The sequence below is a fragment of the Schistocerca gregaria genome, chromosome 1, assembly GCF_023897955.1.
Source record: "Schistocerca gregaria isolate iqSchGreg1 chromosome 1, iqSchGreg1.2, whole genome shotgun sequence".
Classification (NCBI taxonomy): domain Eukaryota; kingdom Metazoa; phylum Arthropoda; class Insecta; order Orthoptera; family Acrididae; genus Schistocerca; species Schistocerca gregaria.
This window is the reverse complement of record NC_064920.1, coordinates 1,073,638,707-1,073,654,321: the sequence shown is the minus strand read 5'-3', so window position 1 is coordinate 1,073,654,321 and position 15,615 is coordinate 1,073,638,707. Positions and strand designations below refer to the sequence as shown.

General features: G+C 38.6%; 1 protein-coding gene across 1 annotated transcript in view; it reads left to right on the top strand.

The window, feature by feature from the left end:
- LOC126288932 (Down syndrome cell adhesion molecule-like protein Dscam2) overlaps positions 1-15,615 on the top strand; it is a 412,211-nt gene that overhangs the window by 233,285 nt on the left and 163,311 nt on the right. Inside the window, exon 11 of the mRNA XM_049984899.1 lies at positions 13,274-13,415. Coding sequence (XP_049840856.1) covers positions 13,274-13,415 — 142 coding nt within the window. The remainder of the gene's footprint in view (positions 1-13,273; positions 13,416-15,615) is intronic.

Here is a 15,615-nt window from a genome sequence, read left to right as displayed (position 1 = left end):
TGTCAGATCCCTTAATCGGGCAGGTAGGTTAGAAAATTTAAAAAGGGAAATGGATAGGTTAAAGTTAGATATAGTGGGGATTAGTGAAGTTCGGTGGCAGGAGGAACAAGACTTCTGGTCAGGTGACTACAGGGTTATAAACACAAAATCAAATAGGGGTAATGCAGGAGTAGGATTAATAATGAATAGGAAAATAGGAATGCGGGTAAGCTACTACAAACAGCATAGTGAACGCATTATTGTGGTCAAGATAGATACGAAGCCCACACCTACTACAGTAGTACAAATTTATATGCCAACTAGCTCTGCAGATGATGAAGAAATTGAAGAAATGTACGATGAAATAAAACAAATTGTTCAGATAGTGAAGGGAGACGAAAATTTAATAGTAATGGGTGACTGGAATTCGAGTGTAGGAAAAGGGAGAGAAGGAAACATAGTAGGTGAATATGTATTGGGGCTAAAAAATGAAAGAGGAAACCGCCTAGTAGAATTCTGCACAGAGCACAACTTAATCATAGCTAACTCTTGGTTTAAGAATCATGAAAGAAGGTTGTATACGTGGAAGAAACCTGGAGATACTAAAAGGTATCAAATAGATTATATAATGGTAAGACAGAGATTTAGGAACCAGGTTTTAAGTTGTAAGACATTTCCAGGGGCAGATATGGACTCGGACCACAGTCTATTGGTTATGACCTGTAGATTAAAGCTGAAGAAACTGCAAAAATGTGGGAAATTAAGGAGATGAGACCTGGATAAACTGAAAGAACCAGAGGTTGTACAGAGTTTCAAGGAAAGCATAAGGGGACAATTGACAGGAATAGGGGAAAGAAACACAGTAGAAGAAGAATGGGTAGCTCTGAGGGATGAAGTAGTGAAGGCAGCAGAGGATAAAGTAGGTAAAAAGACGAGGGCTGCTAGAAATCCTTGGGTAACAGAAGAAATATTGAATTTAATTGATGAAAGGAGAAAATATAAAAATGCAGTAAATGAAGCAGGCAAAAAGGAATACAGACGTCTCAAAAATGAGATCGACAGGAAGTGCAAAATGGCTAAACAGGGATGGCTAGAGGACAAATGTAAGGATGTAGAAGCTTATCTCACTAGGGGTAAGATAGATACTGCCTACAGGAAAATTAAAGAGACCTTTGGAGAGAAGAGAACCACGTGTATGAATATCAAGAGCTCAGATGGCAACCCAGTTCTAAGCAAAGAAGGGAAGGCAGAAAGGTGGAAGGAGTATATAGAAGGTTTATACAAGGGTGATGTACTTGAGGACAATATTATGGAAATGGAAGAGGATGTAGATGAAGACGAAATGGGAGATACGATACTGCGTGAAGAGTTTGACAGAGCACTGAAAGACCTGAGTCGAAACAAGGCCCCCGGAGTAGACAACATACCATCAGAACTACTGACGGCCTTGGGAGAGCCAGTCATGACAAAACTCTACCAGCTGGTGAGCAAGATGTATGAGACAGGCGAAATACCCTGTGCATGTCCGCTTAAAAATATCACAGAAATTTCTGTCAACTCTCGATAACCATATCTGACCAATTCTTTACCAAGCTCAGTTCGGTAAAACTTATGCAGATTTCGGACACTGTTCAATGCGAGATTTTTTTAATAGGATTATATTTTATCGGTACTTTTCAATTAATCTCGGAACTTTTCGAAGAGTGGAATATCAGGATTTGTTGTCATTTAACTGAGTTGTACTTCGAACACTCTTTTTAACACCAATTCACACGCGTGATGGCGACAAAGCAAAAAAACCATATCTGTGTTAAATTTCGTCCAAGAATCACACAGGCACAACTGATTATTCGCTATGACCCGTATTTGAAGCTGTAGTATCACAACAAAGAATTTGCGATCTATCTTAGAGATGTCAATCTACAACCTCCTTACAAACGGCGTGTGCCTGTTCAGGGTGCTGAACAGCGTTCCAGCCTTGGCACAGTAATATGTTTTCTTTATTCAGATATGAAGTAACTGTTGAAAGAAATTCATCTTTTGATTTCCTATCAAGTAAAGCAGGCGACAGTTGGCCAACACAGTGAACAGTTACAACATGTGGTAACTCGTTTTGAAAATTAGATTGTATGGCTTCCGCGCTCTTTCCGTTATTCTGCACGAATTCTTTGAACTGAGAAATTACTTGTAGAAAATTCATGAGAATTATATATCCAAGTGCCTAAATGTAGCTTCAGGAACCACTGAATCTTTCATACTTAACTGGCACCTCTGCTATTAATTTTGGAGTAATGAAATTTTTCCGCATAGTCGTTTTACAAATTCCGATATGTGTGCTCTCGAACAGAGTTGGACAATCTTCTTATAAATGAGTGTCTTTTGTAACGGCTCATAAGATGCCGAAGGAAAACTATTTAGCGCCGTTAAGTAATAGATCTCAGCACGTCCTTACTTCCTTATTAGCCAACTTTTTGTCAACTCCAGCTAAGTGATCACTCCACCATGTCTTCATTGATTGAAGCGCTTCGGCGTGTGCAACGTCAAATTACCCAAGTTGTTGACAAACTCTTGTCGGCGCTGCTCAAATGCGTTTTGGGTTTATTGTGAGGTTTTTTTTTTAGCTTCCTCCAAGTTTCACACAATTAGGCAAGGAACTGAAAGACGTACACTGAGTTTTGCAGTTTCACTGATAGTTAAAGTTGCTTCACTGGTATCATAAAATAAAACTGCCAAAACTTGTCACTGGAGGCAATTTTGAGCCTTTTATTTGATATTTTACACGGCCCATTTGAAACATGCATTTTTTGGAACTGCTACAGATGGAAACCCAGTTCTAAGCAAAGAAGGGAAAGCAGAAAGATGGAAGGAGTAAATAGAGGGTCTACACAAGGGCAATGTACTTGAGGACAATATCATGGAAATGGAAGAGGATGTAGATGAAGATGAAATGAGAGATATGATACTGTGTGAAGCGATTGACAGAACACAGAAAGACCTAAGTCGAAACAAGGCCCCGGGTGTAGACAACATTCCATTAGAAGTACTGCTAGCCATGGGATAGTAAGCCCTGACAAAACTCTACCACCTGGTGAGCAAGATGTATGAGACAGGCGAAATAACCTCAGACTTCAAGAAGAATATAATAATTCCAATCCCAAAGAAAGCAGCTGTTGACAGATGTGTAAATTACCGAAATATCAGTTTAATAAGCCACGGCTGCAAAATACTAATTAGAATTCTTTACAGACGAATGGAAAAACTGGTAGGAGCCGACCTCAGGGAAGATCAGTTTGGATTCCGTAGAAATGTTGGAACACTTGGGGCAATTCTGACCCAACGACTTATCTTAGAAAATAGGGTAAGGAAACGCAAACCTACATTTCTAGAATTTGTAAACTTAGAGAAAGCTTTTGACAATGTTGACTGGAATACTCTCAAATTCTGAAGGCGGCAGGGGTAAAATACAGGGAGCGAAAGGCTGTTTACAGTTTTTACAGTACCAGATGGCACTTATAAGAGTCGATGGGCATGAAAGGGAAGTAGTGGTTGGGAAGGGAGTGAGACAGGGTTGTAGCCTATCCCCGAAGTTATTCAATCTGTATATTGAGCAAGCAGTAAAGGAAACAACAGAAAAATTCGGAGTAGGAATTAAAATCCATGGTGAAGAAATAAAAACTTTGAGGTTCGCCGATGAAATTGTAATTCTGTCAGAGACAACAAAGGACCTGGAAGGGCAGCCGAACGGAATGGACAGTGTGTTGAAAGGAGAATATTAGATCAACATCAACAAAAGCAAAACGAAGATAATGGAACTTAGTCGAATAAATTCGGGTGGTGCTGAGGGTGTTAGATAAGGAAATAAGACGCTTAAATTAGTAAATGAGTTTTGCTATTTGGGGAGCAAAAACTGATGATGGTCGAAGTAGAGAGGATATAAAATGTAGACTGCAATGGCAATGGTGGTGGTTAGTGTTTTACGTCCCATCGACAACGAGGTCATTAGAGACGGAGCGCAAGCTCGGGTTATGGAAGGACTGGGAAGGAAATCGGCCGTGCCCTTTCAAAGGAACCATCCCGGCATTTGCCTGAAGCGATTTAGGGAAATAACGGAAACCTAAATCAGGATGGCCGGAGACGGGATTGAACCGTCGTCCTCCCGAATGCGAGTCCAGTGTGCTAACCACTGCGCCACCTCGCTCGGTGGCTGCAATGGCAAGGAAAACGTTTCTGAAGAAGAGAAATTTGTTAACATCGAGTATAGATTTAAGTGTCAGAAAGTCGTTTCTGAAAGTGCTTGTATGGATTGTGCCCATGTATAGCAGTGAAACGTGGACGATAAATAGTTTGGACAAGAAGAGAACAGAAGCTTTCGAAACGTGGTGCTACAGAAGAATGCTGAAGATTAGATGGGTAGATCACATAACTAATGAGGAAATCCTGAATAGAATTCGAGAGAAGAGAAATTTGTTGGACAACTTGACTAGAAGAAGGGATCGGTTGGTAGGACATGTTCTGAGGCATCAAGAGACCACCAATTTAGAGAGCAGCGTGGAGGGTAAAAATCGTAGAGGGAGACCAAGAGATGAATACACTAAGCAAATCCAGAAGGATGTGGGTAGCAGTGGGTATTGGGAGACGAAGGAGCTTCTACAGGATAGAGTAGTATGAAGAGCTGCATCAGACCAGTCTCTGGACTGAAGACCACAACAACAACAACAACAACGTTTAGCGTGGTACCTTCTATGGGGCAGACCACTCACTAGTCCTCAAACGGCAGAAGTCAGTAGAAGTCAGATGGCTTTGGCGGATAGTCATTCGTTTTTGGCTGCAGCTGCTAGCTGACAGTACTGTGTGAGGTAGTCATTAAGTCTGCTGTGTATCTTTGTTGTAATCCAGTGTATTTAGTACTGTTTCTGTTTCTTGCGATAAGTGTACATAATCGCTGCAGTTATAATCTGTATTAAACATGAAAATACGTATGATGATATCAGTTCCGTTTATTAACTACATTTTAGCGATCTTTTACCTTCGTGCATGACTTCGACTTTCGCGGAAGTATGTAGCGTAGTTTATGGTGCCAGCACTGCAGGCTTAACAGTTAACACACTGTAATTCCACTGACATGTTTATTGATTGACAACAATCCGTTTACTGGCAATGCTAGAAATGTTTACAAACACGCCAACGCAGTGCCGCGCTTTTGCCTTACTTAGCACTACTGGCATGGTTCAGTACAAGTCGGCGCTGGCTACCGAGGTCCTACGTTTATGAAATTTTATTTACAGTTATTTTTCACATCGTATAAATAAATTAAAAGTATACGCGTTCAACAAAAATGACTTCAATTTTTTTGGGACTCCCTAGTGGCCGTTAAATAAAAATTGCCCGTTTCTGGGTACCGGTAATTACTATAACGTCAATATCAGTATTTGCTTCAGGATGGCTCACATGTTCAAAAGGCGATGGAACCAAAGCATTTTACTAACTGTGCAAACGCACACTACTAGTACATAAAAAGATTTGTGTAACCATGCAGATTGTAATAAGCATTTACAAGCCCTCAAATTTTCAGAAGTCGGATGCTGCAAATTAAAATTAACAACATTTTATAGAGCATATGTAGCTAGAAAAAGAAAAATTGCAGTGCTGAAAGCGGCGGCATTCATTCCGGACCATTGTTCCGTACCAACAGTATACCATCTTTTGTCAGCTCTGGACAAGTCATCTGGTATTGGAATCTATATTTTGTGAACGGTGAGAATTAGTATTATTCTGCCTGCTTTACAACTGGAAAATTATTTAAGTCAGTGACTAAGTTGTGGTACTTCTCGCAGTTAATTTGCCCGACACGATGTTTTTTATATTAAAAGACAACACTAACAGACAACGTTCCAAATATAAAGCTGCATTAATGTTTGCAGGTGATTTTTATTACTTATTTGTTTTACTTTGGGGAAACTGCAGTGTTCAGGAGATTGTCGTTTCCATTCAGCGGGGATGAAAAAAATCTATTGAGGTCAATTGACTTAAATATGATTCAATATTGGAAAACCTCATTATCTTTACTGTTGCAAAGGAAGAACTGGCTGTTGACCTCTGCACCAATTTTCCCCTATAAAATTTGCATAAAGCATTTAAGTCACTCACTTAATGAATATAGGGTCTGTTACAGTAAAACATTAGCGACACTTTTAAGTAATATTTTATTATATGTAGACTAAATATTACATGAAACTTATACGTTTTCGTGCCTCGTCAGAAAATGGATTCTTACACTACCAAGAAACAAAAGGGAAGTGAGTGCGATCCTTTTTCAAAAGGAACAGAGATTACAATAACATTCGCAGATCATATTAGTTGATTACATAGTCTGATTGATTTTTCTGCGATTAAATTTATATCGTTCTGGCGTCAGTTTTCTTATATTTGCGAATTTCTTCAATACTATTTTTTCACGTTATGTGGCGTACCGCCACATAGGCCTACTGTCTACTGTACATAAAGCTGCATCACACTAAATGTGCAGGACTGATTACTAATGTGATATATTAATTTGTTTACTTCAGGATCTCCTTAAAGGCATTCGCGATACCCCGTATACGATGGTAATAGATGAGAGTAGGTCCACCGACACCAAGAAAATGTTGTTTATCGTTGTGCGTTATTTTATTGAAAACACGAAAAAGGTAACAACAACGTTTTATACACTATTGGAAATCGAAGGTAGTGATTCTGACCGTAGACAATGCGTCAGAAAAACAACTAGCCACAGATGGCCCTCTTCAGTTTTGAAAGAATCTCTGCCCTATATTACTGCTGCCAAACGTGTGTCACACTGACAGCAACTTGGCGCTTGTACTGTGTGCCCGCGTTCTGAAAATATTGTGATCTTGTCATGTACGGTATTTAAAATTTTGAAAAAGTTATTAAGTGGTTTCAACGATTTGTTATACGAGATTCCGTAGTTGTTTTGAATTTTTCAGTAAAACGTTACACAAAAATCCCAAGTCGTACAAGTGAATGTGACTTTATACAACAGGTGTCATATTCATATTTTCAAAATCAGGACCCTACTTACACATCTGCACATCTTTAAAAAGTATGTTGTGAATAACATTCAATGACAATTAACGAAATCTGTATTTTTTTAAATTGGCTTGATCATAAAGTACCCTCTTCTCTCTCTGTGCACATGCGTTGGTATTGCCAAGATTGTGCTAAAAGATGTTTTCATAGTTCTGGAATCTACTTAGACATCAGTACCTATTCAAAAATGTTTTCGTTAAGAAAAGTTAATAACAATTCACGAAATTTATTTTTTAAATTTTTTTTGTGGCGGGCACAAACTACGTCCTTGGTGGTGCATGTTATGGAAAATGTATTAGCATAGCTAAGGTTAATGTCCAGACATCCATGGACGATACAGAGACTGAAACTGAGAGTAGCAAAGCAAAATCAGAAATGGTGAACTCCGTTCTCAAACGTTCCTTTACAAACGAAAATCCAATGTCATTGCCCCACTTTATTTCTCACGCCAGTGAAAGTTAAGTGGTAAGTGTTAGTGGTGTTAACAAACAGCTGAATCGTTGAAATGTAAGAAACCTCCAGTGCCCGATGGAATCCCAGGCAGAGTCTATGCCAAAGAATGTGCGTGGAGGATTGTTTCCAGAATGATTTTTCACTTTGCAGTGGAGTGTGCACTGATATGATACTTCAAGATTACTGTTTGCCAAATTGGGACTCGAACATAGAATATTTGCCTTTAGCAGGCCGAGTGCTCTAACAAGTGAGCTAACAGAACATCGACTCATAACCCATCTGCACAGTTCAATTAGTATAGTCTACACACATCGAAAATTGAAATAGAGATCAACATAAACATCCTTTCCGCCCTTTTCATTGCTCATAAAAACCACACATTGCATGTTGTACCACCATACAGTGAGACCTTCAGAGGTCCAGACTGCTGTACACACCGGTATCTCTAATACCGAGTAGCTTGTCCTCTTGCATTGATGGATGCCTGTGTTTGTCGTGGCATACTGTCCACAAGTTCATCAAGGCACTGTTGGTCCATATTGTCCCACTCCTCAACAGCGATTTGGCGTAGATCGCGCAGAGTGGTTGGTGGGTCACGTCATCCATAAACAGGTCTTTTTAATCTAGCCCATGCATGTTCGATAGGGTTCATGTCTGGATAACTTGCTGGCCACTCTAGTCGAGCGATGTCGTTATCCTGAAGGAAGACATTCACAAGATGTGCACAATGGGGGCGCGAATTGTCGTCCATGAAGATGAATGCTTCACCAATGTGCTGCCAATGTGGTTGCACTATTGATCAGAGGATGGCATTCACCTCTAGTATAGCCCTCCATGACCACCAGCGGCATACGTGAGCCCCACATAATGCCATGCCAAAACAGCTGGGAACCTCCACCTTGCTGCACTTGCTGGCAAGTGTGTCTAAGGCATTCATCCTGACCGGGGTGCCTCCAAACATGTCTCCGACAATTGTCTGGTTGAAGGTGTATGTGACACTCATTGGTGAAGAGAACATGATGCCAGTTCTGAGCGGTCCATTCGGCATCTTGTTGGCCCATCTGTACCGCGCTGCATGGTATCGTGATTGCAAAGATGGACCTCGCTGTGGATGTCTGGAGTGAAGCTGCGCTTCATGCAGCCTATTGCGCACAGATCGAGTTGTAACACGACGTCCTGTGGCTGCACTGAAAGCATATTTCAACACGGTGAAGTTGCTGTCAGAGTTCCTCCTAGCCATAATCCATAGCAGCGGTCATCCACTGCTGTATTAGCCCTTGGGGGGCCTGAGCGAGGAATGTCATTGACAGTTCTTATTTCTCGATATCTCCTCCATGTCTGAACAACATTGTTTTGGTTCATTCTGAGATGCCTGGACACCTCCCTTGTTGGGAGCCCTTCCTGGCACAAAGTAACAATGTGGACACAGTTGATTGACAGTATTGACCGTCTAGGCATGGTTGAACTACAGACAATATGAGCTGTGTGTCTCCTTCCTGGTGTAATGACTGGAACGGATCGGTTGTCGGACCCCCTCTGACTAACAGGTGCTCCTTATGCATGGTTGTTTATGTCTTTGGGCAGGTTTAGTGACATCTCTGAACAGTCCAAGGGACTGTGTCTGTGATACAATATCCACAGTCAATGTCTCCCTTCAGGAATTCTGGGAACTGGGGCGATGCAAAACTTTTCTTGAAGTGTATATACGAAACCTTCCAGAGTCTCAAAGACTCTCCATATATACAACTTCTTTCCTAATTCCTAAACTGTGTTAGCAATGATTAAATTTTGCACTGTTTAAAAAACCCTACTACGTGGTTTTTGATTTCACACTTTTCACACCAGCCGATGTTTACTTCCTATTTTTCCTTCTCTTCCTGTTCCTACTATCAAATTTGAATCTCCAATTGCAATGAAATTTGCATATTTGTTCATGATCAGAATAATTTATTTTGTGTCATTGTACATTCCTTGAATGTCTTCATCATCTGTGGAGATTATAGGCTTAGAAACATATACTATGATATTGAGGCTTGGCTAATTTATATTTTTACAAGATGAGAAATATTTTCACTATATATCTCACAAACTGAAGTAAATCAGTAGAAATTGCCTCTGCATAAGATATTCAACATGCCACTGTAACAATAAAGATCCATGTTTTAGGTGCAACACAATGGGCCTGTTGACTTAAAATAATTAATAAACCAGCAGCAGATCACAGCACACTATAGGTGTAGGATATACCTCTCCATGTGGACAATGGGAATAAAATATGTTGGTGAGACATGTATGTCCCACTGATCATGAAAGTATTAATGACTGCCACCTCTCCATCTGGGCATAAGCAAATATGTTTGTGAGGCACCCATGTTGTCATGAACTATCTCATACCTCCTCATCTTTTTCTTCAACATATCCATGATTCATAAATGTTTTACTTTAATTCTGTGGCCTACTGTCCATCTTATTGCCATAAATGTCAGTTACTTCAGGAGAGGAAAATCATGATTGCCATGTGTCTACATATCATTTAACCCTCTATCACATGACTTTTTTTTTAGGAAACCAATTTCAATGAAAAACATATCTCACGGTATGGTTTGACACATAAAATACTGTGTAACAGGTTAAACATAGAAATTTTGATGTAATTTTGATTTATTCTATATTTTAGGTTTGTTGCTATATGGCAATACCATGCATATGTCAACACACCTCCCAGAAGATTCACAACACTTTTATTTACATACATGTATAGAATGACTTAGGACAGATACACAAATGTGCTTTTATATAATTTAGAATAGTTTTAGATGAAAAACTGTCACTTTTCTGTTTTCAAAAACATATTTTGTCATATTATTCAACAATTCAATACCTCATTTCATCACTCAGCGTGAAATTTCAAAAAACAGTTTTTATTTGCAGTGAAACATAAATGTACCTCGCATTTCAAACACTTCACTCTCACAACTCCATTGCTTGATGGAACCTTGCACCTTCCTTTGATATCCATAATAGGCAAATCTCCTAGTCTACCTAGCTGCATATCCTTTTCAGACAATGCAGCTGTTGGTCCTTTCTTCTTTTTCGCTGTGTAGGCTCTCTCAATGGAATTACTTCTAGTCTTCCTTGCTTTCTTGCCTCACTTTTCCCCTGGAACAACAAACCTCTGCCTATGGCCTTCTTGAATGCTTTTCCAAAGCGTTCCACTTGATAATGCATCTCTTCTGTAAAGAATCCAAGCATTCACCTCCATCAGGTGTAGAATATGAAAAAATATTCTGTGATACCTATTTTTTGAATGTACAATGCTACAACTGAATCCACAGGCTCTACACTTCCCATGAACTGATTATACTCTACTACTGCCCTGGAGCAAGGCACCTTGACTGACCTCTTCAACTTTTTGTCAAAGCTTTCTACTTCAGTCAGTGTATGTGCTCCCAAAAATTGCTGAGTAGTATCACAAATCTGTTGTCATGCCACTTTACAGCAGAATTTTGCATATGTCCCATGGAATACTGTCTTTCATATGTTGCACCTCTTCCAGATCTATTCATTTTCTTGTCAGAATCAAACACACATCCATATAGACGATTGAAATGAACAGTGCCTAAGCTTTAGATTCCTCTTTCTGCCAGTTTCATTTGCAGATCTAAACTACAGAACCAGTTGTCAAAAATATTTTACAATTTTTGTGCTGAAGATGTTCATTTTGATTAGTTCTGCCAGTGTACAGTTCAAAGCTGTATACTAAACCATTCACATCAGATAGTGAAAACATTTTGTAGCCCCATCGCTTTGGTTTTTTTTTGGATTGTGCTGTTTCATTGTATGAGACACTTTGAATAGTATAATTTGCTTGTCAAGGCTGAATTTTTCTGGGTTCAGTAGCACTTTAGACATAGAAACAGTATGGTCAATAAGGCTTCTAATTTTGTATATAGGATCACTGCGTGGCTCTCCTTTGGGTATTGTTCTCAAATTATCAGCAAAATTTATGTTACTTTTTATTTGTTCAAAGCGATTTATATGCATTCTATCAGCTACAATGGGAACTCTAGTCTCAGGATTTCAGTAATCTCTAGTAGGAGGGTGTCTAAATCACAGACATAAAGAACACAATTCCTATCCAGATTTCTAATTCTTGTCTGTCAAGTTTCAGCCCTTGTGCAGGATTTTTTTGAATGGATAGTCTGCTCGACTCCTCAACAATAGTGTCCAACATTTTGCTTCCAAGAAACATATTAAAATATTATTTCGGTCTGCATACATGAGAAGGGATGTCAAGTGCACCAGTCCATTCTGGCATTACTAGTATTTTCTGGCATTTCTTCCAACTACACGTATGTTAAGCCTTTTTTTGGTTTTGAACCACTATTTTCTTCTGCCACCACAATTTCATTTTGATGTAACACATTGTTTTCATCATGCTCTTCCTCTTTTCATTCCTTGTGCTCTTCTTCTTTTTCTCCTTCCTTGTCATCGCCAGTCTCAGACACAACTATAGCTGAAGTTCCATGAGGACTATTACATCCAGCACTTTCATCCTGTGACTCATCTACAAATACTTCTTCATTGTCAGTGTTGCCAGATTTGGAATCGTCACTTTCTTCAGGAATATTCCTAATTGACACTGAATGTCTGCCACCATAGAAGCATGAAGCTGGAACTGATGCCACGTCTACAAAATAAAAGTAATAAACAGCATTGTACTGAATCTGCCCATTTTGAAAAAGGTTATGTTTACATTGGCAAGACATAGTGTTGCCATATGGAACAAACCGAAAATAGCGAGTAATTATTTATGATTCAGTTACAGAGACATCAAAAAATTATCTGTGCTATCATTGAACATCATTTTTCATACCTTAAAAATATAATTTTTTTAGGTGTGATCTAAGTGGCAGAAATAATTTACTTTTTCCACTGCTGTAGCGTGTGTTTACATATAGTAGACCTCCAGCAATGACTATAGACTATCAGCAGTTTCTGCCAACATAATGATGTTAATCACAGTCTAGCTTGAAGCAGCCACACTGTGTATTGCCATACAGCAACACCACGCATATACACATGGTTTCCTTAACATTATATGTAAATTTATGGTTTGTTGGCATATGGCAACACCATGCAATAGAGGGTTAAAAATTAATGAAATTTCTTTTGTATGTATTCATATTTTAACCATTCAGATGTTGTGTTTTTGGGGCAGACATCAGAAATTACCTCAGTACTTCCCTTGAGAAGTGTGCATAAGTTTCCTAAGAACCACAACTGGAGCTAGCCAATTACCAAACCAATAATTATTAATTGTCTGTATTAACTGTATTTAGGTTTGACTTGCCTCTCTCTCTTACAAGCAAGTTTACTGTGCATTAAGCTAACTGAGTGGAAGGAGATTCATCATACCTCTCTCAAAATAATTCCAATTGGAAACACAAGAAAATATTCATTTTTTTATTTATAAGCAAAAATATTCCTCAACTGTAGAATGTAGTTTATAGTAGAACTTAGTTAAGGAGACATTCACTTATAACTCTCATGAATTGTACCTCTAGGAGTTTATCTTATGAAAGACAAGCATTTACAATGTAGTTTCCACCCAGCATCAAGTTTGAATACCTTACAAGAAAATCTGTTTCAGTAAGCACTCAGCTGTTGAGATTATAACTTAATTTATATCATTGTCAAATTATTATTTCTAAATGTAGCTGCTCATAAATAGTAATATATACATTTTTTTCAGAGCCAGCAAGATTTGATGTGATGGAAAAAAACGTTACAGCTCTCCATGGAGACAAGGTTGTTCTTAAATGTGATGTCAGAGGAGATCATCCAATAAATGTGGATTGGCTGTTCAATGGGCAGAATCTTCATCACAGCTATAGGTGAGGGATGTTTTTATGTTGTGAATTCTCTAATTAATGTTGCTAACATTATCAATTGCCACCAGTTACAACAAAAATGCTAATGTGAAGGTTATTTGTATAGAAAATTCAGAAAATGTGTAATTGTTACTATTTCTGGTACACTTGTTGTGTTTACCAAAATATTGTAATTTCTCATGTTTGATGATAACAGCTGCTAGCAATTTCCTTCTTTTTACTATCATCAGAAAAATTCCATCAAGGAAGAAATTATTAGAGGTGCAGAAAGAGGCTAAAATCAGTGGCAGCTATATTTAGGTTGCTATTATGTTGGGTGGCAAAGAAGTGCTTCCTTTTAAACAAGTAAAGGAAAGCAGGTTCTTGACAAGGCCAACATGGTTGAACATGGGAGTAGAGCTAAATATGAGGCATTTTTGGAGGAGCAATACTTCTGCAGAAGTCAGCAACAATGTTGGCAGCCTGGAGAGGGAGACTGAGACTAATATGTAGTGGGAAGGAAGTTACTGGGCTTTCAGCAAATCATTGTCTGGCAGCTATGAGGTATTTTTGGGTGTGAGTAATGCTTTCTTTGCTGAATAGTGGTATTCCTAGGTGAAAGCAAGACATCGGATGGTACTGACAATGCTGCCCCAGTTGTTGGAGTGCAAGCACCTTTATCTTGTAGATAGAACTTAGGGAGTTATTGTCACAAAGTAATGGGGTTGTGCTAAATTAGCACAGGCAGTTAAGTAAGATCTATGGGTAGATGTGTTAATATGTTGAAACAGTAAGAGACTCACGGAATCAGAAAAATTGAAGACCTTTGTGAATGAATGGGTAGCTACCAGAGAGAACAAATTTTATGCTAAATGCATTGGAAGAGATACCATTTTCCAGGCTCTATTTTATGAAGAGTTTGTGGGATTGGACTTTTAGCTAGGGTGTAGATAGCTTTTCTAGACAGGTAGAAGTAGAATGAATGAGGCATAACAGTCAGGCTAATATGAGACAACTCCAGCAATAAAGAGATCAAAAATTAAAAAAAAAATGATACAAATTGTTAGGAAATCTAAGAGAACACTTCTGAAGGTGCACAATATAAAAAGGACGAGTGATCATGGTTCAGAATGAAACAGTTAGACTTTATGAATAAGATTGTTAGACAGATAGACAGATACACTGTAATGCAGGCTTTATTGGCAAATTTTACTGATGAATCTCACTTGGGATACCAGCCAAATGGCAGCACCTCCATGTAGCAATGTTTTAATGAGTTTCTTACTCATATTCATGCAAGCTGATCTGAAGATAATAAGTGGGAATCTCGTTGCAGTTTAGTTTAATTTATGATGTAGTGGCATGCAAGGGCCTGAAGCCATTATCTGAATACTCAACACATTTTACTTTTGTCCACTAATAATAAGATTATACTTATTAAAGCTTTTTTTTTTTCAAATTTAAGGCACAGCACGCCAGCAGAATATCTGCTGAAAGTATCACAGTGTTCATGTAAAAACAATTTATATATGACATGTTAAGAGCAAACATATTTAAATTTATTGACAAACAAGTTCACATGCTGGGGAAAAAAACTTAATACAGAGTATGGTATCATGTGATACATACAACTATTACAAAGACTAGCTGTCATAACATGTTACCAGGTGGTATGGTTGTGGTAGCACTGGAAAAACAAAATATCAATAAACCATTTTTAAGGAAAATTAAGAATAACAATTTGAAGTGTGCAAACTGAAGTATCCCATTAATACATGTGATATGAGCAAGGGTTGATGGGAAGAGAAAGAAAGGTGGACAGAGGGGATGTATTGGGATTGGTTTGTAACAATGCTTCATCCCATATATGTGGTTTTGCCATTCCTAATAGACTTACAGTGAATATTGCCTCTGTTCTTTAGTTGAAGGCTTGCCAATGCTACATGACACTAGCTCTCATTTGCATGGGGTATGGTTGTTTCATGCCAACCCCACCATACCATTTGTGCCCTCTCAGCCTCTCCTTCTGTCACCCTAGCCAATATCACATCTATAAATCATGTACTTCAGATAACACTCTTCTAACTATGATTTTTAATTTTCCTCAGAAAGCATTTGTTGCTATTTCATGTTTTTACAGTTGTTTCTGCTATTGATTTTTTTATAATTGCCCATAGACTTTTTATGAAAGGTCCTAACACCACCACAACCATGCCACCTAGAG